The sequence below is a fragment of the Aotus nancymaae genome, unplaced genomic scaffold, assembly GCF_030222135.1.
Source record: "Aotus nancymaae isolate 86718 unplaced genomic scaffold, 86718_ANA_hifiasm-v0.15.2.pri h1tg000067l, whole genome shotgun sequence".
In the NCBI taxonomy this organism is placed as follows: Eukaryota; Metazoa; Chordata; class Mammalia; order Primates; family Aotidae; genus Aotus; species Aotus nancymaae.
In genome coordinates this window covers 19920435-19942199 of record NW_026988482.1, presented here as the reverse complement: position 1 = coordinate 19942199, position 21765 = coordinate 19920435, and the positions used below count along the sequence as shown (strand labels likewise).

The 21765-nt window shown below is 43.9% G+C and overlaps 1 protein-coding gene across 4 annotated transcripts in view; it reads right to left on the bottom strand.

Annotated features, from left to right (window-relative positions):
• Positions 1 to 1058: 1058 nt before the first annotated feature.
• The window catches only part of EXOSC7 (exosome component 7), a 36549-nt gene continuing 15842 nt past the window's right edge, over positions 1059 to 21765 (bottom strand). Inside the window, exons 4-10 of one of the 4 annotated variants that reach the window (XR_001110312.2) lie at positions 17913 to 18078; positions 13551 to 13621; positions 8347 to 8470; positions 6825 to 6980; positions 2327 to 2488; positions 1437 to 1550; positions 1059 to 1223 (exon numbers count right to left, since the gene is read on the bottom strand). Coding sequence is in view for 1 of the 4 variants with exons in the window: in XM_012470764.2 (XP_012326187.1) it covers positions 2384 to 2488; positions 6825 to 6980; positions 8347 to 8470; positions 13551 to 13621; positions 17913 to 18078 (622 nt within the window). In the remaining 3 variants the exon portion in view is untranslated. The other 3 variants (XR_001110314.3, XR_001110315.2, XM_012470764.2) reach the window with 3 other exon arrangements.

Here is a 21765-nt window from a genome sequence, read left to right as displayed (position 1 = left end):
TAGGGGTGTGTGCCTGGAGTCCCAGTTCCTCGGGAGGCTAAGGCAGGGGAATCGCTTGAACCCAGGAAGCAGAGAATGCAGTGAGCCAACATCAAGCCACTGTACTCCAGCCTGGCAACAGAGTGAGACTCTATCTAAAAAAAAAAAAAAAAAAAAATTATACACTCATGGCCCAATGCAGTGGCTCATGCCTGTAATCCCAGTACTTTGGGAGGCCAAGACAGGAGAATTGCTTGAGGCCAAGAGTTCAGGACCAGCCTGGGCAACACAGTGAGACCCTCATATTTACAAAAAATAATTTGCTGGGCATGGTGGCACACCTGCAGTTCCAGCTACCTGGGAGGCTAAGGTGGGAGGATCACCTGGGTCCAGGAATTTGAGGCTGCACTGAGCTTTGACTGCACCATTGCATTCCAGCCTTGGTGACAGAGTGAGACCCTCTCTCTTAAAAAAAAAAAAGAAAAAAATTAACCGGTGATGTGGAAGACTAAAAAAATCATAAAAGCAAAAACCCACTTGAATATTAGTTAACACTGCATTTCTTATACCCCCCCCTTATTTTTTTAACAACTTCAATGTTCGTCTACCTGATATTTATTTAAAGGCCACTAAAGACAGCTATGGCTCTGCTGGATGAAACAGGTCTGTCCCAGAATAACATTTTTCCAAGTCTTTGCCAGTCTCTGTCTTCAGTTTTCTCTTCTCTCATTCTGAGAGCTGCAATAATCAGATCTTTCCAATAAACGCCTCTCCTGGAGAGCCCCTGCTCATCTGGTATTTTGTTTCATTTGCAATGTATGTATCTTACACGGAGGGTGGCTTTCAGGGAAAGGTATGGGGTGGCCAGAGACATATGCCACCATCTCTTTCTCTTCTTTCTTCATTTTTACTGGAAGTGCTTAGCCAGCCATCCAAGCAGGGTAGCTATTTGTTGTACCAATGGCATGGTAAAGCCTCATCTGTCTGTCTGAAGAGAAGTGAAGCAGAGCTAAGTTGGACATCTATGACTGTACCCATTCTAATTTATGCATCTCAGAATGATCCACTGGAATCAACCGTCAAAAACAAAGGTTTCTAAACTTTATTCACACTCAAGTTGCATCTCTGCACCACCACTGCCAATGTTATGTCATGTCGTGGGCAGTCAACCAGGAGCAGGGGAGGAGAGATCAGGTTGATTTCTGCCTTGCTGGGAACACCGTCATGGTGCCTGTAGATAGTCACTGCAGAAACATAAAAGACGGAAACCGAGGCTGTGCTCTCAACAGGGTAGAAGCTTCCCCATTAAGTCCAAGTCTAGGCAGCTGCTTCTCTCCACAGGGATGGACCTAGCCTTGCTGGGAGGAACGCCCACACCAGGACCTCTGGAAGCAGTCCCAAGGGCTTCAGCTCACATTATGTTCTTTCCATCTAGTGATAAATTCCTAACGCCTTACCCCATTTGTCTAACTTGAATGCAGAGAGCAAATGCCATGGTTGAAATGCTCTCCTTCATGATATCAGCTCCTTCCCCAGGGCGTTTTAAGACTGATTTAGGAGTTTCAGTTCCCCTGGAAAAAAAACAAAGGCTGCTCTACACATGAAGAGACTTAATTCTAATACACTACACAGCAAGACTACAGGATTATAGGAAGAGCCTTCTGGGCAATCAAGCATAGTCTTCCTTTCTATGCCCAGAGCATGAAGGCAGCCGAATAATCAAATGACGACATATTGAAAGCAGCCTTCTCAATGCTGACAAAACAAAATCTTAGGAAACACCAGGGAGTGGTTATAAAACACAAGTGATTTCAAAACAAGAGTGATAAGAAAGGTTGGCTAAGGGCCAAAGCCACCAAGCCTGTGAACCTAGGGAATTCCAGCGGGATCTCTTGGAGGGCAGGAAGTCAGAGGTGGACTTCCCCAGGATCTGGGAAGGCTCACCAGCCAAGCAAATGCCCTGGGTCTGTACCTGGGGCAGAGTGCCTCCTCTTTTTTCCTCTCCCACAAGCACACAAATACACAAGGTGAATGAACTTTTCTTAGTGATTCTTGTTTTTAAAGTTCTTCAAGGGGAAAAAAATTCACAAAACACATATCATAAGCATTTCCTTTAAAACATTTTCTGCCAGGTCTTTACTCCAGCTTGTGGGGTCTCCCTTGATGGCAGAGTTCTGGATTTGTCTGCCACTCACTAGATAAAGGCCAGACCTGGATGGGTCACTCAATGCTGCCTTCGCTTCAACTGAAGAACTCTAGACATACCGAACCACAGAAAATAGACTTTAATTTTACATGTACAAATGTTGCTATAAATTCAAAACAGTGAAGAAAAATATTTACAAACCAGTTTAAAAGGAAGGTAAGCAACAAACAATCCACAGCTGAGCAGCTGATGTGCAAATCATCCCAGGAATCCGACTTTCTGTCTCTTGGGCCCCAGGCTTTCTTCCTTGTGCAGAATGCTCTGCAAGGAGGCATGCAGCACCTTGCCCACACGCTTGCTGGTCTGTGGGACAGAGAAGGGATGGGAGAGAACACACGCCCCCTTGTAAGGCACACACACTCTGACCAGAAAAGCTTCCCTTCTGCCAGCTAGTCTTTCTGACGCTGTACACATTTCATCTGCCTTAGAGGACTTTTCTTTAATTAAAGCAAATTAAAACAAAAACTAGAAACCCCAACAACATAATAAATTTTGGAAAAATCGCCATATCAAAAAAAAAAAAAAAAAGAGAGAGACGGACCCCAGCCCCCACCAGGCAACAAACAGGAAGCGGCAAAGCCTGCCCTGGCCATTAGCTTATGCTTTGCAATCCTGCTGCCATTACAATAAGCCACAAAGTTGTCAACCAAATTTGGGCTTGGGTACAGCCAAGTGACACTGTACTATAGTAAGAAAGAATAGGGAGACCATAGGGAATCCAGAGCCTGTCTAAAGAAGAAACAGATGATGCCAAGGACATTTTAATAAGCAGCTTCTCATTCACCTCCCACCAAGCCTCTAAGCGGAACTGCTCAGGTGTGGCCAAAGTCAGTACCTGGATGGGATCTTTGGTGTTACTGCCATGCAGAGATGGTAAGAGCAGTGAAATGTTGTAATCAAAACACATCAAGAGGGACAACCCACAAAATTAATAATCAGTCCCTACACAGCAGACACAAGAGGTCCTAAAAAACAAAACAGAAACCTCAATATGGCTGGGAGTGGTGGCTCATGCTTGTAATCCCAGCACTTTTGGAGGTCAAGGCAAGAGGATTTTGCTTGAGGTCAGGATATTAAGACCAGCCTGGGCAACAGAGTGATACCCTATCTCTATAAAAAATTTAAAAATTAGCTGGGCGTGGTGGTATGCGCCTATAGTCCCAGCTACTCAGGGGGCTGAGTTGGGAGGACTGCTTGAGCCCAGGAGGTCAGGGATGCAGTGAGCTGTAACTGCCACTGTACTCCAGCCTGGATGATAGAGCAAGACCCTATCTCAAAAAGGAACCACCACCCCAATATAAAAAAAAAAAAAAAAAAAATTCCGGTGGCTCACGCCTGTAATCCCAGCAATTTGGGAGGCTGAGGCGGGTGGATCACGAGGTCAAGAGATCGAGGCCATCCTGGTCAACATGGTGAAACCCCGTCTCTACTAAAAATACAAAAAATTAGCTGGGCATGGTGGCGCGTGCCTGTAATCTCAGCTACTCAGGAGGCTGAGGCAGGAGAATTGCCTGAACCCAGGAGACGGAGGTTGCGGTGAGCCAAGATCGCGCCATTGCACTCCAGCCTGGGTAACAAGAGTGAAACTCCGTCTCAAAAAAAAAAAAAAAATTCTTTATGAAACTGTTATTCTATCTCTGGGCCCATGAATCATTTTAAGAATACAATGAACCAACCACAAATCTTTACCTTATCAAGTCTTTCACATTCCCACAGCAGTCTGGATTTAACTCTGGTTCCATTCTCAACAATGTTGAGATAAAGACATCCATGCCTAAATCCTTGCCTCAATCTTTTCCATTACAGGTGTACTCTCCCCAGAGTAATGACCTATGTGTCTTTCCCCCTGGCCCCTCATTGTAACATGGGATGAGATCCCAAGTATGATTAAAAAACTTTTTTTTTTTTTGAGACAGAGTCTCACTCTGTCGCGGGGGCTGGAGTGCAGTGGTACAATCTCGGCTCACTGCAACCTCTGCCTCCCAGGTTCAAGCGATTCTCCTGCCTCGGCCTCCTGAGTAGCTGAGACTACAGGCACCCGCCACCACACCTGGCTAATTGTTTGTCTTTTTAGTAGAGATGGGGTTTCACCTTGTTAGCCAGGATGGTCTCAATCTCCTGACCTCGTGATTCTCCCGTCTTGGCCTCCCAAAGTGCTGGGATTACAGGAGTGAGCCACCATGCCCCATGCCCCATGCCCAGCCCCAGCTAAAACTCTTATGAAAAGATGATTTCAATTTAAAAGGCTGGGAAGTGATCACCTCTATGAAATGCAAAGTTAGAATAAAAGGTCAAAAAGGCCTTAGGGGGCCAGGCGCAGTGGCTCATGCCTGTAATCATAGCACTTTAGGAGGCTGAGGCAAACGAATCACAAGGTAAGTTCAAGACCAGCCTGGCCAACACAGTGAAACCCCATCTCTACTAAAAATACAAAAAAATTAGCCAGGCGTGGTGGCAGGTGCCTGTAATCCCAGCTACTCAGGAGGCTGAGGCAGGAGAATCGCTTGAACCCAGGAGGCAGAGGTAGGAAAACAGCTTGAACCCAGGAGGCAGAGATTGCAGTGAGTCGAGACTGCGCAACTGCACTCCAGCCTGGGCGATAGTGCAAGACTCTATCTCAAAAAAAAAAAAAAAAAAAAGGCGGTGGGGGCTTTGGAAAGATTTTTTCCATAACGGTAGAAAAAGAAAAAAAATCTGAGTCTGTCAAATAGTGGTACTGATTATGCATATACATGAGGGTGGGGAGACAGGACAACAACAGGAGATGAGATGAACAGGATGAAGGACTTGAGAGGCCTTGACACTTCTGAATCCAGATGCAGGAAAGCAACTGCAGAGGCTGGGGGTAGCAGCCTGCGCAACCACCCCCAAGGCTCTCAGCTCCACCACTGAGTCATTTCCAGATTGCTGCATCCCTGTGTGAGATAAACAGTAAGACAGGGCCACAGGGCTATAGTCCCCTGACCAGAGTTAGCAGACCTCATCCCCTAAACCCGAGGGGAAGACGAAGCTCAGGTCACTGAACAGAGCTCTCGTTCTACCATCCATGACAGCCAGGGCAGATCTGGTTTATAAGGCTGACACTGCACACTGCACAGTACACAGTGGCTGGGAGCAGGGGCTCTGGAGGCACATGGTCTGAGTTTGAATCCTAGCTCCAGTATTTATGAGCAGGGAGGCCTGTAGGCAAGCTGTTTAGCCTCTGTGTGCCTCAGTTTCCTCATCTGTAAAAATGAGGACAATAATAATAATTACCTCACAGGTTGTTGAGGATTAAATGATATATTTAAAGCAGTGTCTGGTATACAGTAAGCACACAATAAACTTTAGCTATTATTTGCTTATTGTGCTTGTTGTTGCTTAGAGAAATTCTCATAAACTCTCCTGGGAGGGAGAAGAGAACCTTCTGAAACAAAGTTTGACAGTCCCTTGTCTAGAGGCCTTTGGTAGAATTTATGCAGCATTAAGTCTGGGGAAATCTGAACTCAGGATGCTTAATGGAGCACAGAGAGTAACAGCTACCATTTGCTGAGAACTGACGATGTATCAGACACTCTGACATGTGCTTCCCCTCTACATCTCACATCATCCTAATAACAACCTCAGCAGTTTCTGGAGAAGATACTACCATTATCAGTCCCACTGTGCAGATGAGGGGGACTACGGCCCAGAGCTGGGATTTGCAGCCAGGGCAGTACACCTTCAGAGACCATGGTTGGTAACTCCACGCTATATACAGTGCTCGTTCTGCCCTTTTAAATAATATGATAAAGAAAGAAAGTAGAAGTCATGTTCTTGAATTCTTCAGTAAGAGGTCATCATCTCTAAAAATGAAGGAAGAGTGCTTGCTCCTAAGCAATGATCTCTGGGCATGTGTGGTGATATAGAGGTTACAAGAAAGTATGAATAATCAAATCCAGCTAACTCCGTTCCTGGACGTTCGGTCAGTCAGTCAGTCAGTCAGTCAGAAAGGTGAGGTGGATGGAGGGGAAGGAAGGTCTGGAAAACAGGTGAGCAGGACCCTGTCCCTGCCCTGAGGGGCTTCCAGGCTAGTGAGGTAACAGACATGTGGGGAAAACAGTACAGAGAATTATAGAAGTGCCCTCCTGGCTCTGACAGGAACAGGGACAACCCACTCCTAACTCCAGGGGGTCGGATTTCTCACCATCCCTGCTTGTCTCCATTTAAACACTTCTAGAGCTGTATTGAATTTGGGAGACAGCCACACTTCAACCCCTGCTTCCACCTTTACTCTCCAACTTCAAGGGATAGGAAGCAGTGAGCCAAGAATTCAATTCCTTCATCAAGTCACAAAGGCCTGTGATTTTGGAATTACGAGTGGCTCTTTACATTATGGAAGTTCAACAGTCTTATTTAGACATACAGAAATGAGTTGCGGGGGGACTTACTGAGGATAAACAATGGTTACCAGTAGGCTCCTTACCTCAGTCCAGAGTCTCCACACCTCAACCCTCCTGGTTAGGTCAGCAGACCCCTGGCTCAAACCAGCTGTTCTCCCAGCTCCAGGTTTGAGGTCAAGGATGTGAATGGGAAGAATCCCCACAGTGTAACCAAGCAGGCAGGAAGCAGCAGGCGTCCCAGCCAGGTCCCCACACCATCCTCAGAACCAGGGCCTCACCTCCATCATCTCAAAGATGCTCTCTGGGTCCAGGCTGCCCTTCCCCACTTTCCTCAAGCACGTCACAACTCCCTTGCTGGTCACTGACACCAGCAAGCTGGCCAAGGAGCAGGCCTCCTCCTGAAGAGTAGCATCCACCACATGCCGACAGCCGATCTGCAAAGGCAGGGTGCACAGCACACAGGAGTCACACAGGCACCAGAGCCCCACCCTTGATGGCCTCGTGGTGGGAATCTCTACACCAGGCAAAGGAGTCACATAGGTCATTCCAGGTCTTATTTTAGATTCTGCTCATGAGGAAAACAGTTGAAGGAATGTTCAACAATTCTCATAGGCCACTGTGTGGGTGATACAATAAAAACATGACATGGAAAAATAGGGCAAGGGGGTTTAAAACTAGAATTCAGAGACCATCCAAGACAGAGGCCACAGAGGCTTTCCAACAGAGGGGCACAAGGGACAAATTCACACACAAGGCCACATCAATGTTTCACTGACGGCAAGGGGGAATCAAGAGGGCCCATGCTAAGGGCACGCTCAAGAACAAGCCAAAGGCTGGGCGCAGTGGCTTATGCCTCCCAGCACTTTGGGAGGCTGAGGAAGATGGATTACTTGAGCTCAGGAGTTTGAGACCAGCCTGGGCAACATGGCAAGACCCCGTATCTACCAAAAATACAAAAAAATAGCCAGGTGTGGTGGTATGAGCCTGTGGTACAGGCTACTTGGAAGGCTGAGGCAGGAGGTTGCTTGAGCTTGAGCCTGGGCAGGTGGTGGGGGTGGGTTGCAGCAGAGGTTTCAGTGAGCCTAGATTCTGCCACTGCACTCCAGCCTAGGTGTCACAGGGAGACTATGTCTCAAAAGAAAAAAAAAGCCAAGACCCAATACCCTGCTGTCTGAACACTTCATCACATCCTGTTCATGAAGTTATTTCAGTGGAATTAAATCTGACCTGTTTAGCTTTATTTTGAGATAATGAATCCTGAGTGGTATTAGCTATAATCCCAGTTAATAGCCAATACACGTCTCTTTGCACAGCCTGGGGCAGCATTAGTTAGACGTCACATCAGTCAGATGTTGAGCTCCACAGCCCTCTGCTCTATGTGAAAACCACTCCTGACACCCAAGACCTGCTCCAACCTCCCATTTCATAGAGGGGACATTGTTTACCACCTTGCCACTACTCAACCACCATAGGCCCAATAGAGTTGAGGCAATTAAAGGACACACTGCTTTACTGAAGCACATGGTATGTGGAAGGAGCTTAACGAACTCTGGCTACTATTACTACAAACACATTCCTGGCTCCCAGGACACATCATATCTTCCAACTAAAAAGAAAAGAAAAAGCTACTCATGGTAGTGGTTTCTAATAGAAGCAAATTATTGGATCTGGGTTAAAGCTATTTCTATATGGTGTGTGATATTATAATTTATCAACCTATTAAGTAATCTCAGCAGATTGGGATTAGAGGAGACCCAACATCCACAGGGAAGACAAAAACCATAAATTACAAGCTTATACCTTGCACAGAGTGACAATGCAGGGGACATTCTCGACACTTAGTCGTATGCAGTCATAAGGGTCATCAGACAATTCAATGTCCTTCGACCCCTCTTCGTCCTCCAGAACGCGAACCCTTGGTATCCTGGAAACAGAAGCACAATTAAAATTCCCATTTACTGCGAGGAGGAAAAATCACTTATTTTTAAGATTGAGAATAGGAGTTAGAATCCCTATGTCTCACAAGGGAAAGGTACACTATGCCTGTCCTTTATTATCTTCATCCCTGTCAAAAGCACACAGGAGGCACCACAGTCCAATGAGGAGAGGCATCTTTTAGAAAATAATGCTGGGTCAATCAGATATCCAAATGAAGAAAAATGAACCTCAATCCTTACCTCACACCACACACACACAAAGCCATACCAAATACACCACAGATATAAAAGTGAAAGATAAGACAATAAAGCTTTTAGAAAAAAACACTTGCATGACCTTGGAGTAGACAACTATTTCTTGAACAGGATACAGAAAGTGTTATCATAAAAGGGAAAAAAGTTATAGATTCAATTATATTAACATTATGAACTTCTGTATATCAGAAGACATCATTTAAAAACTAAAAACACAGAAAATGGGTGGGTCAGCCCCTGAAAGGCCCTGAGATCTAAGTGTGAGTACTATATAAGCATTAAACTGGAGTGTAGTAAACCTAGGAATCCTCCCACAATTGTTTGTTTGAGACACAGTCTTGCTCTGTTGCCCAGGCTGGAGTGCAGTGGCACAATCCCAGTTCACTGCAACCTCTGCCTCCCGGGTTCAAGTAATTCTTGTGCCTCAGCCTCTCGAGTAGCTAGGATTACAAGCACATGCCCCCATGCCCAGTTAAGTTTCATATTTTTAGTAGAGACAGGGTTTCACCATGTTGCCTGGGCTGGTCTTGAACTCCTGACCTCAAGTGATCCACCCGCTCTGACCTCCCAAAGTGCTGGGATTACAGGTGTGAGCCAGCGTGGCTGGCCTGTTTTGTTTTTATAGAGAGATGGGGTTTCACCATGTTGCCCAGGCTAGTCTCAAACTTCTGAGCTCAAGCAATCTGCACACCTTGGCATCGCAAAGTGCTAGGATTACAGATGTGAGCCACTGTGCCTGGCCTATTTGTTTATTTTTCAAAAACATTTCTCCATCGCTCATTCCAGGTCCCAGAGCAAACTCCCTCTGCTCTCAGAGCTTGACACTGGATATGTATTCCACAGTTTCAGTCCCAGATCATACGCTCCAAGATTTCCCATCCACATATATGTGGATGCCATCCTTTCTAAAAACTAAACATGACCTCCTAGAATGTTCCTATCGATCTCATTTTATTTAGCGTCAGCTCAAGAAACTAAGTCTTACTGTACATTATCACAACAAAGAAAAAGCTTTGTTTTTATAACTGGTTAAAAACAAGAAAAGATTATTGTCAAAATGAAAATACAAAATTAATAATTTCTCACCGAAGAGTATGCCTGGGAGCCTCTAGTTGTTAAAAGAGGCTCCCTTTTATTACTCCTTATCAAAAATTCATAATGCCATGTGATTTTTATGATACTTCTTCAATACAAAGGGTTAATATGTATCATTACTATAATAACCAACAAAATGCCACTTTAAGAAAACTCTGTAAATTTTTTATTAAAATGTAAGAAAGAAATGGGGAGTAAGTGTTCACATCATTAAAAGGCTTTGAATTCATGGAAAAAAAATAAATAAAAACTAAAAACATTATCTAGAGGGAGAAAATACTTGTAAATATATATCTGACAGATTACATAAAGAATTCTTACTAGACAACAATAAAAAAAAGACAGCCAAATAGAAAAGTGGGCAAAAGACTCAAATGTAGAATATATTTGGATAGTCTTCATAAAAGAGGCTATCCAAGTAGCCAACTAACCAAGAAAAGGTGCTCAATTTAAACATCTATTAAAATGCAAATTAAAACTACTCTGTGATACCACGGCACACTCACCAAAATATTAAAAAAAAAAAAAAAAAAAAGGCTGGGCACAGTGGCTCATGCCTGTAATCCCAGTACTTTGGGAGGCTGAGGCAGGTGGATCACCTGAGGTCAGGAGTTCGAGACCAGCCTGGCCAACATAGTGAAACCCTATCTTTACTAAAAACACAAAAATTAGCTGGGTATGGTGGCACACACCTGTAATCTCAGCTATCTGGGAGGCTGAGGTAAGAGAACCACTTGAACCTGGGAGGCAGAGGTTGCAGTGAGCTGAGATCATGCCACTGCAGTCCAGCCTGGGAGACAGAGCGAGATTCAACGTTTAAAAAAAAAAAAAATTCCAAGGGTTAATGAAGATATGAAACAACCCAGAACTCTTATATACACTGCTGGTGGAAGTGTTAACTGGTAAAAACACTTTGTGAAACTGCCAGCATCTACAATAACTAAACATAGCTATACCCTGTAACCCAGAACACTCCTCCCTAACAGAAATAGAGAAATATGTGTACCAAAGACATGCACAAACATGTTCATGATGCGCATCCGTATCTGTAGTAACCTCAAACTCGAAACAAACCAGATGCCCATAAACAGTAGACTGGATAAAAAGCAGTCTGGACAAAGTCACACAAGGGAACACCATACAGCAAAAAGCAAGCTATGACTAAGGCAGTGATACAGATCTCTTAAAACACAATGCTCAGTGAATGAGGCAGACACAAAAAGAGAACATAGTATATAATACCATTTATATCTAGTACACAAGTAATCTATCCTTTTAAGATGCTGGTCATCAGTGAGTGTAACTGCATGAGGTTACAGAAGGTGGGGGATGCTTCTAGGGTGCTGGCAACATTCTGTTTCTTCAGCTGGATGCTGAAAAATACATTTAACTTATAAAGTCAATTCACTCCAGGTTGGGGTGGAGGAGCCAGGAAGGAAGAGGTGGTCCATCCAGCTACTGTAATGGAAACCTCATTGGTACTTCTCCCAGTTCCTCTAACAAAAGCCCCTATGACTGAGCCCTGCTGGCCATCCACACACAAGGCAGCATCTAGATCAGATCAGGGGAGCTTCAGCCAGAGAATGTCTACAAGGGCCAAGGAGTTCTGCAGTGGTCTTCCCCAGTTGGAGAAGTTCTCATCAGGGGAAGTTCTCGAGTACTAAGTAATAACCTATTTGAACAAGTCAGGCAACCATTTACACACTTACACACCCAGACACAGAGTATCTTTCAATTTCCCAGCCCTTTGGCTACAACATGCCTGGGTGGTAGGGCTAAAGAATACCCTCAGGTGGCCTTTACCCTTCTAAAGGACCTTGAATATGCCAACAGTCTCTCCACATACCAGGAGGATTCAGAGACCCCATTCCTTGCTGCCTGCAGGGCTGTTCTTGGTCTGAGGATGAGACTATGGCTGTGCCCATGACAGGTGTGATTGGGATTAGAGGAGTCCCACATCCACAGGGAAGACAAGAACCATAAAATACAAGCTTATACCTGAGCAGCTAGGTTAATCTTCCTGGTATACAGTTTGCCCAGTACCTCCACCACAGCTAAACAGCCTTCTCAGGTTCCCAGTCTCTCCTTCTGCCCGGTGCCTATAGGAACCAGCTGGCAGATGGGGAGTCATCTGAGGCTCAAGATGTATCAGATGACAACTTCCTCTCCTTCCCCAGCAGGGCCCAAGCACCAGCCACTGCTGATGGGATCTGGCACACAAGTTCCCACAGTGGCCACGAGTGCCAGGCTCACATTTCAAATAGTCTCAACAAGGAGTCTATGTGGCACAGCTAGGGATAGGGGACTCTACAGCTTTCATTCTCAGGAAATATTTCACCTGCAATTTGTTTTTGTCCATTCTAAATTATACAGGTAGTCTACATTCACCATAGAAAAACTCTAAAAAAAACAGATAAATGTTAAGTTGGCCAAAATATGAGCACTGAAAAATAATTACAATGACCACTTGGGGATATATATTTATTTCCAGACATATTAAATATAAGAACCAGTAAAGTAAAATACAACACACCAACAAAAACCAGAATGAGCAGACTGCATTTAGTGAATGATTTTCCATATTAACATGCCTTTAAGTAGGCTGCTGTGTGGACTTTAATCCCCTACGTTGCTGACACTCAGATTGTTTCCAGTTTCTTACCATTACAAAGCAGCTGTGATGAACATCCTAGAATAAATGTCTTTGTTCATTTATTCAGTTATGTCCTTAGGTTATATCCCTAGAGATTTCTAATCCTCATTTTTTAATAGGATCCTCTGTTACCTTAATGTAGGCTCTCTCATGGGATGAACACCCTATCTCATGTATTTATTCACAAAGCTGCAAATTTTCCTCAAAGTACTTGGAGCATAGAAGGGGAAAGGTTAGTAATCAAACAGTCAGAACAAATGTCAACTCCAAAAAACCTTAGCAATTTGTCCCTTCTGCACAACCTGTTTGGAAAGCTGAACCATGCGGAATAATCATTTCCTCTTCTTAAACCAAAGGGCAGGCTGTTACCCTGTTTTTAGAACATACACGTGTAAAATCAAGCAATATGCAAGCATTTACTATGTGTCAGGCACTGTTCATGGTGCTAGGAACATAGGCAAGTACAAAACAGGCAAAATCCTTGTCCCCATAGAGTTCACTCAGTAATACTATTTGGACAGTTGGTCTGTAGGTGGTGTCTACTCTTTTTGGCTTTTCTATATGGTAGGTGTCTATATATAACAATACAAAAAATAAATACAGAATATATGTATATATGTAGTTTTAATTTATGAAATCTATCTTTTCTGGAGTTTAACATTAGATAACACCATTTTCAATGTTAAAACTCCCTGTTATGGGAAGGGAGCACTACACACTGGGGTCTGTTGGGGAGAAATAGGGGAGGGGACAGCAAGGGGTGGGGAGTGGGGGAGAGATATCATGGGGAGAAATGCCAGATATAGGTGAAGGGGAGGAAGGCAGCAAATCATACTGCCACGTGTGTACCTATGCAACAATCTTGCATGTTCTTCACATGTACCCCAAAACCTAAAATACAATTAAAAAAAAAAAAGGTAAGGTAATTGCCAGCTGCAAAAAAAAAAAAACAACTCCCTGTTATCTTCACATATGAGCTACAGTAGAATTTTCCTCAGTGTTCAATTACAAGTGTTTGCTCTGGTTCTCCACAGGTTTGCAGAGCTGTTTCCAGTAAGACATACCTTGTATTGAAGAGAGCAGCCTTTACAGCAATGGAAATGGCATCAAACAAATTTCCATCACATTCCAGCAGCTAAGGGAGACAGGAATTGAAGAAGGAAGAAAAACAAATATCATTCGTTACTTTAAACACTACCCCAGTTAAAGGACACTGCTTTTTTTTTTTTTTTTTTTTTTTTGAGACACAGTCTCTCTCTGTTGCCCAGGCTGGAGTGCAGTGGTGCAATCTTGGCTCACTGCAACCTCTGCCTCCCAGGTTGAAGCAATTCTCCTGCCTCAGCCTTCTGAGTAGCTGGGATGACAGTAGCTTTTGCACAACCACCCCCGGCTAATTTTTATATTTTTAGTAGAGACTGGTTTCACCATGTTGGCCAGGCTGGTCTTGAACTCCTGACCTCAAGTGATCCACCTGCCTCAGTCTCACAAAGTGCCAGGGTTATAGGCATAAGCCACTGAGCCCAGCCAGGACACTGATTTTTTGTTCTTTCCCTAAATCTATTCTGTGGTCAAGGACACTGATTTCTAAGAAATGCTGACTGTGTGTTAATAAAATAAAGATAACATGTGACTGCTCTCCTGGCTACCCATGCAGTGACTGCAGCTCATTGACACAGTCCTTCACCCTAATTACAGGCACTGCCTTGTCATGGCTGTGCTTACATGGTCCATGCACACAACATCACAGTTGGCCGGGGCTGTGGTATCAACAGTCAGAGGCCGTGGCTTGTGGTGGGATCCTCCCACAGGCACTCCAGGCAGGTGGGCCTGCCCTGAAGGTGGGACTGATCACCTTTATTTTGCCCCAGATGGCTCCCAATTGTACTCCAAGTGTTACTCCAGTCTTTGCTAACGTATGCCTGGCCTCCAAACAAGGAGTGAATGGTGGCTACTGATGCTGCAGCTGCTACCAGGTTCACATTTACTAGTGGAATTACCTCTTGTATGTAATAATCAATGTATACCCGATGCTCAGACATGAAACACTACATGTTTTACATTACTTGCAATGAAGACTAAGGTCTCTCGGACAAGCTTCTGCCCGTGAGCAAAAGTGTTGAGTACACTTACGTGTGCTCATCTAGCACTCAAGGCTAGAGCACATTTAAGTGGAAGGTGCCATATCCTTCTGTCCTCATTTTAGAGAGGCCTTGGCCTGACGTTACGGAATAAAGCCAACTAGGCTGTCCCAAATAAGGTGAGGAGTCACATGTACAAAGAAAAGTCTCGTATTTCTGTTTTTGTTTAGAGTGTATCTCCTCTTCAATTGAACTGTGAACTCCTAAAGGCTGGGACTCTGTAGTTTTGTTCATCCCTTTATCCCCAGAGCCCAGCAGAAGGGGTTCTATGAAGAAGGTTAGTGATGATTTGCAAAGGAGTCCATCAAAAGACAGCCTTGTGACCAATTTCCCTACCAAAGGTCAACTGTGTGTTGTTAGTGCAACAAAGTTCTAACAGTTGTCCCACCTGGGGCAAAAACTGATGCCATTAAAGAACTACAAAGAGCAAAGCAAAGTGAAATTTCCGTGAAATTTTCACTCTCATAAAATAACCCAACTGGGGAAAAACACAAACTGGAAACAGATGGGTCACCTGACTGTAATAGGTTTGAAGTAAATAAGTACGAAAACATGGCAGGGTGCCCAGCTAATAACTGTTTGAACATGGGCTCTGAGGACTACCTAGACCAGCTGCTAAAAAGAAATTAGGAGATTTCTTTTCCACTACTTTGCTTCAAAGATTTCTATCACCTTGCTTCAAACATGAACTCAATCTATTCAGTACATCTTCAGGTTTGGGATAAAAACTTAATCCCTAAACAAAAGTCTGTCCCCTACCTCACACACAGAAAGCACATTCCCATCATGGCTTTCATGGAAGAAGAACCCCTCTACTGATGAAAATTATGTGAATGCCAAAATGGATCTATCTACCTCATTAATAATATAATTTTCAAAAATGCTTTTCTAATTCATTAAAAACTTTTCTGAAGATGACAACTTTTTTCTTTTTTTTTTTGAGACGGAGTCTCACTCTGTCACCCAGGATGGAGTGCAATGGTGCCATCTCAGCTCACTACAACCTCTGCCTCCCAGGTTCAAGTGATTCTCCTGCCTCAGCCTCCCCAATAGCTGGGATGACAGGTGCCCGCCAGCATGCCCGGCAAATTTTTGTATTTTTAGTAGAGAAGGGGTTTCACCATGTTGGCCAGGCTGGTCTCAAACTCCTGACCTGAGGTGGTCTAGCCACCTTGGCCTCCCAAAGTGCTGGGATTACAGGCGTGAGCCACTGCACCCAGTCAGAATATGATAACATTTTAAAAGCTCATGTCTTCTTCCAAAATAAACAAAAACCTTTAAAAAATATTTCAGAAGAAATCCAAATGCCAGGAGTCTTAAAAAGAAAGGTCTACGGATGACAGGGACACAGTGCACATTCCCCTGGATACTCCTGCACACCATGCACCCCTTGCTCATTGAAGAGGTCTGCTTCTGAGCTGAGATCATGTCCCAATATTCATCAGTTTTGTAAAAGCCTTTACTAATAGAACAGGCTTCTGTTGCTTTGAGTTTGACTGAATCAAAAGCACCTCAGTCCCCATCACTGGGCCATCCCACAAAACTACCAGTGTGCATGAATACTGAGGATAAACACATTAGCAACACGGACAAATGCAGTGTGCTGCAACACTTGTGTCTTAACCTTTTCTAGTGGGGAAGGGAAAGGGACACAATGTTCTTCAGACACAGGATGGAACTCCAGAGTTCACATCACAGGGCTGCACCTCCCTGGGCAACTATGAAGCCTGCCTCTACCGTCCTCAGTAAGGACTATAGGCTGCCAGTTCCCACCTCCTCAAAACCAGGACCCGAAACATTGCCTGCTTGGCAGGAATCATACTGCAAGGTACATCCCACTTATCAGAGAGAGAAAAAAGCAAACAGATCTGTAATTTCATTACTTTTACCTATTAGTGGTAGCATTGCAATAGTTACTTGCTAGATAATGGTTACCACTGCTACTTTTTGAGTATACTCCATCCAATATCAAATTAATTAGAAAAATCTAGAAAGCTCCACCCTGTTTTAGTAGAGCCAAGATGCAGAGCCAGGCTGTTTCTTTCAATGAAGTTCACAGTCAGTTTACAAATCTCCTTCATCTGCATATTCATTAAAGAATCTATTTGGCCAATGGCTTAGCTTTGTGTCCTTAATCTGAAGTGGAAGATGTAGTTGCTAATCTCAAGGCTCACAAAATTTAACAAAAAGGAATAAAACAGACCCAACAAGAGCCTGTACATAAACAAGCAACCAACTGCTATAGTGTTATACAAAAGCAAAATTAAGCCTGGCAGATCACTTGAGGTCAGGAGTTCCAGACAAGCCTGGGCAACATGATAAAACCCCATCTCTACTAATAATATGAAAATTAGCTGGGCATGGTGACACACGCCTGTAATCCCAGCTACTTGGGAGGCTGAGGCATGAAATCACTTGAACCTGGGAAGCAGAGGTTGCAGTGGGCCAAGATCACGCCAATGCACTCCAGCCTGGGCGACAGAGCAAGACTCCATCTCAAAAACAACAACAACAACAAAACAATTAATTAGAGCTACACAGAGAAGTTACTATTCAGTGCCAAAACCTGGGTAGAGGAGTATTTGGGAGGCAAAGTACAAGGGAGGAAAGGAAGGGCTGGACTAAAAAGATCCCTAAGGGAGTGGGCTCTGTGTGGGAGGAAGCAGGGCCTCTGTGGCCTCACCCAGGAAATCAGGGGCAAGCAGGCTCTGAGCTGTTTAAAAAGCAATGGCACAGTGAGGACAAAGAAGGTATTCACATCATACAGACCTGACTTTGATATCCAACAGCACTACCAACAAGCTGAGACCTCTTGGGCTAGTTACTTAACCTCTCTCTGTCTTAGTTTCCTAACTTATAAATGGGGAATATAACACTGTCTTTTTGCAACAGGTTTATAAGGTTTAAATGAAAGTGCACGTAAAGAGCTGATCATCCTTCCACACACAATGTACCAACCTGTCTAAATTCTGTCCATCCACTCTGTCTGGCACCATTCAGAGACCATCTCTTGTTTCATTCTTCCCTGACAACTTTTATGGGCAATTTTAGGTGCTACCATGATATTACTATAATTTTACCATAGAATGGCATTATATATATGCTGCTTACATCTATGTTGTATTTAACTTTTTTTTAAATTATTATAGGAGACCATATTTTCCCAACTAATCTCACCCTATAAGTTGAAACCACTCACCTGAAGAGGAAAAAAGCACTAGAAGGAAAGTAGGCCAACTAGTCTCCAACAAAGGTAGAATATGGCCAGTACAGCAAGGTGATACTCACCAGCACATCCACATAGAGAACCCAGCAGTGCTCCCGAGGACTAATGCAGAGGGTCTTCAGGTCGACACTGCTCTTATTGTTAAATATCCGATAGAGGGTGTTAGCGATCTCTGTGCCAAGGTCATCACCTCCTCGACCTTCAAAGTCAGGGGTAGCATTGGCTGAACTATACAAAACAGAAACAAAAAAACTGGATGAGTCTAAGTGCAAAAAGCAAAGAGGCAAGGCTTTATTCCAGTTTCCCTGTAGAATGCTGGAAGAGCCAGCTGCTTGACAGAAAGTCACTGAGATGAGGCAAGAATGGCATCTGCCACCTTCCTGCCTCCAGACACATGTAATGAACCAGACCAGCACTAGGACCTGGATTTGTCAGTGTGTGTGATGGGATTTCCCAATAGTTTCTAACAGAAGCCATCTTTAGCCAAAGAGAAACAGGAGAGTGATGGTAATGTGAACCTCAGCCAATAATAATTCACTCTCTTATCTTCAGAGTATAATAAATATGCTTGTCTGCCAGGCCCAGGAAGCAGAGAGCCCTAGGGAATTAAGCAGTCTGGGTTACAGAGGGGTTTCATCATACACACCACCTGTAGTTTCACAGCTTTAGAATTCGCTATGATACTTTCAATATAAAAGCCACAATGTAAACACAATAACCTTTCTGGAATGACTTAAAAGACATGTATGATAGTACGTCAAAGCTGTGTCATAAACTTTAGATATCACTGTACTGAAGAGAAAGAAAGATTATTGACTCATAAGTAGTAGGTTACCTCCTTTATTTGGTATTTTTCAAGAAAAAAACTTTTTTCTCCTTTTTGGCTTCTTGATATTTATGCCCAATAACCTCAACAAAACTAACAGCATTCAACACTAGCCACCCTAAAAACACTGAAGTGTTTAGTAGGACGTTTCTGAGAGTTTTGGCTTAATACAAACAAATCCTTAATATGTATGTGAGATAAGTAAACATTATAGTAATCATTTTATTGTAACCATAAAGGACCAGAAAGGTAAGAAGCCAGTGGTTTCAGCATGGACTCTATGAAATCACGTATTAAAGCCTTCTGACCCTCACCCATCTGGAAGGTACCCAGCCCTACGCCAGCTACCAGACACCCAGAGACTGAGTGAGGCAGATGCAGACCCAAAGCCAGCAGTTCCAATGAGGTAGGGGAGTTTCACGATAGATAGCAAACAGTGAGGTGGAAGGGGAAGAGGGGCACAGAGTGTCAATTAGTGTCCAGGGTTACAGGAGACCTCAAACCTGGGATGAGCAGAGCTGGTCAGGCCAGAAAGGCAGGAGGATTCTAGGCAATGCAAAACCCGTGTGAAGGCCCATGGCAGTGCCCACCCCATTTGCATAACACTAAAAGAAATCTCACTTCGTAATACAGGTAAAAGACTGAATTCTAAAATAATCAGACTACGTTGACATAAAATTTTGCCTCTCTAATTATATATTCTTTCCTTACACTGTGAGACAGCAGAATCCCCTTTAAAATCCCCAAGAGAGACTTCATTACTGCCATAGCAACCTTGCTGTTCCCTGCCTCTGCTGGACTCAGGCATCAAGCCAAGAAAAGCAGCTTGTTTATGGTGAAATAATCAAGTCACCAGGGACCAAGTTTTTACTCTGCACAGCCAGCAAAACACAACCTGTTTTTAATTTAAACACTAAGCAATCAATATTAAGTCCCATGTTTTAAGCACTTAAAAATACATTGACAGAGATTTCTGTGTACACAAATCCAGTCAGAGATATTTATGCTCAAAATGTTTATCTTTCCCTGAATGCAGTGGGCACATCCTCCTGGGTGTGACTAATTTCTCTGGGATTAATGCATTAACTCTTCTATAGCCTTGGGGGATGGTTTATAGAGCTTCCCAGGTCCAACTGTCTAAATTAATCTATCTATAAAATCATACCCCATTAATTTTTTTTTGACATTGGGTTAGTGTGGAAATTTTTACCTATTTTTAAATGCCTTCACACACACACACACACACACACACACACACACACACACACACACCATCTTTCAGAAGAGCCAGCAGTCAGACAAAGAGGAAGGTTTAGAGACTCATGAGCCCACTGAGCTCTCCTGTGTCTGGATGGTGCCATAGTTGTGCAGTGACTCTGGGGAGGAGGCTGGGAAAATGGAGGGGAATTATTCAGGGTGGGGGATGGGGTACAATGCTTTAAGTAACATAAGAAAGCCAGAGACCTGATATTCTGCTGATAGGTGAAGACAAAGAGAAATGAGGATTCCACTTCACTACTGGGGCACTCACAGCGCAAGGACTCTTTCCAACAAATTTAGACAGAAATGTAGACCTGGAAAGGGCCTTAGAGATCATCCTCAGAGGATGAAAACCCAAACGCCTACCAGGGTCAGTAAGGTTACTACATGTATCTGAACAAAGGGCCACATATAACTAATACAGAATGATGGAGGCTGTAGCAAGCAAACTTTCCAGCCCTGACTTAAGGTTCACCTTAAAAAAAAGAAACATCCCTATATGAAACAAAAATCTCACAGGTGGGATTTGACCTGCAGGATGACACTGTGAGACTTCAGATAGTCTAATCTCTCACTTTACAAGAAAGGAAACCTTACCATTTTTTGAATGTTTAGTATGAGCTAGACACCACTCTTAGCACTTTAGGTGTATTAACTCATTTAATGTTCACAACAACCCTAGGAGATATTGACTCCATTCTAGAAATAAGAAAACTGAATCAGAAGTTATGTAATTTGTCCAATGCCACATGATGAGTGTGCCTGGTAAGCTAAAATTCTAACCCAGGCAGCCCGGCCCTTAACTGCTATGCTTCCCTGTACTCTCCTTGAATCTGTAATTTGGCAAGCTTGGGTTACATTCTAATGTTAGTCAGATTTACTTTCCTTGGGTTTACCTTTTGCCTCAAGGAAATGAATGGGTGCTCTGGTCTTGGGATTTACCACTAGACCACAAATGTTGCAGTCAAAGAACGTAGACCATGGAACCCCAAAATAAAAAGCTCCTCTGCTTTGTTAGAGAGACAGAGGAAAAAAAAAACACAGGCTTCTAGCCACCTGCTCATATGTATCACAATCTACACCTTCAGTGGGGAGTGTACGCACTTGGTCTTTTGGGCATAAAACCAAATGTTTTCTCCATTTACCAAAACCAATTCAGACCCTTCATAAAGCATGATCACTCCCTCTTCCAGAGTTGTGGGAAACTGTTTACTGAGTTGGATAAATTAAGATCCTGGGAATGCCACCCCTCCCAGGTCTCCACCCTCCTGACTCATCACCCCACCCTTCTGCTTGGAACATCTCTGGTTTAACTGGGGTAGGTTGAGATCAAGGCCATGCCTACCTGCAAAGGGACTCTAGACACTGGGCCCATTGTTGCTTGCCTGGCAATCAATCTAGCCTGCAAATCTATGGTCTTACAGCCAGGTCAGGCCAGGCTCACAGCAGAAGTCAGGGCTAACTCAGGGCCTTACCCTCCAGTAGTCATCTGGCCCCAACGCACGCCCTAAGGCTGATTCCTCTCTGTGTACACCTGCTCATTTCTGAGCCTGCAGAAGCCTCCCTGTAAATGGGTACCAAACCAACAGTAAATTCTGAGCTTTCATCACAAGCCTTTGTTTGAAGTTTCCCAGAGGGTTATCACATCAGCTTGGGAGACTGATTACAATTAGTCCCAAAAGACTTCTCTGCAGGTTGCCTTTCTGCTTTATAACCACCCCCAACCCTTCTGCCAGGAAAAGCATCACCTGTAGCAGCACTAAGCAGGCAAGGAACCCAGATATAGTGGCTCTACCCGCCAACGCAGGGCTTGAAGATTCTGGTTCAAT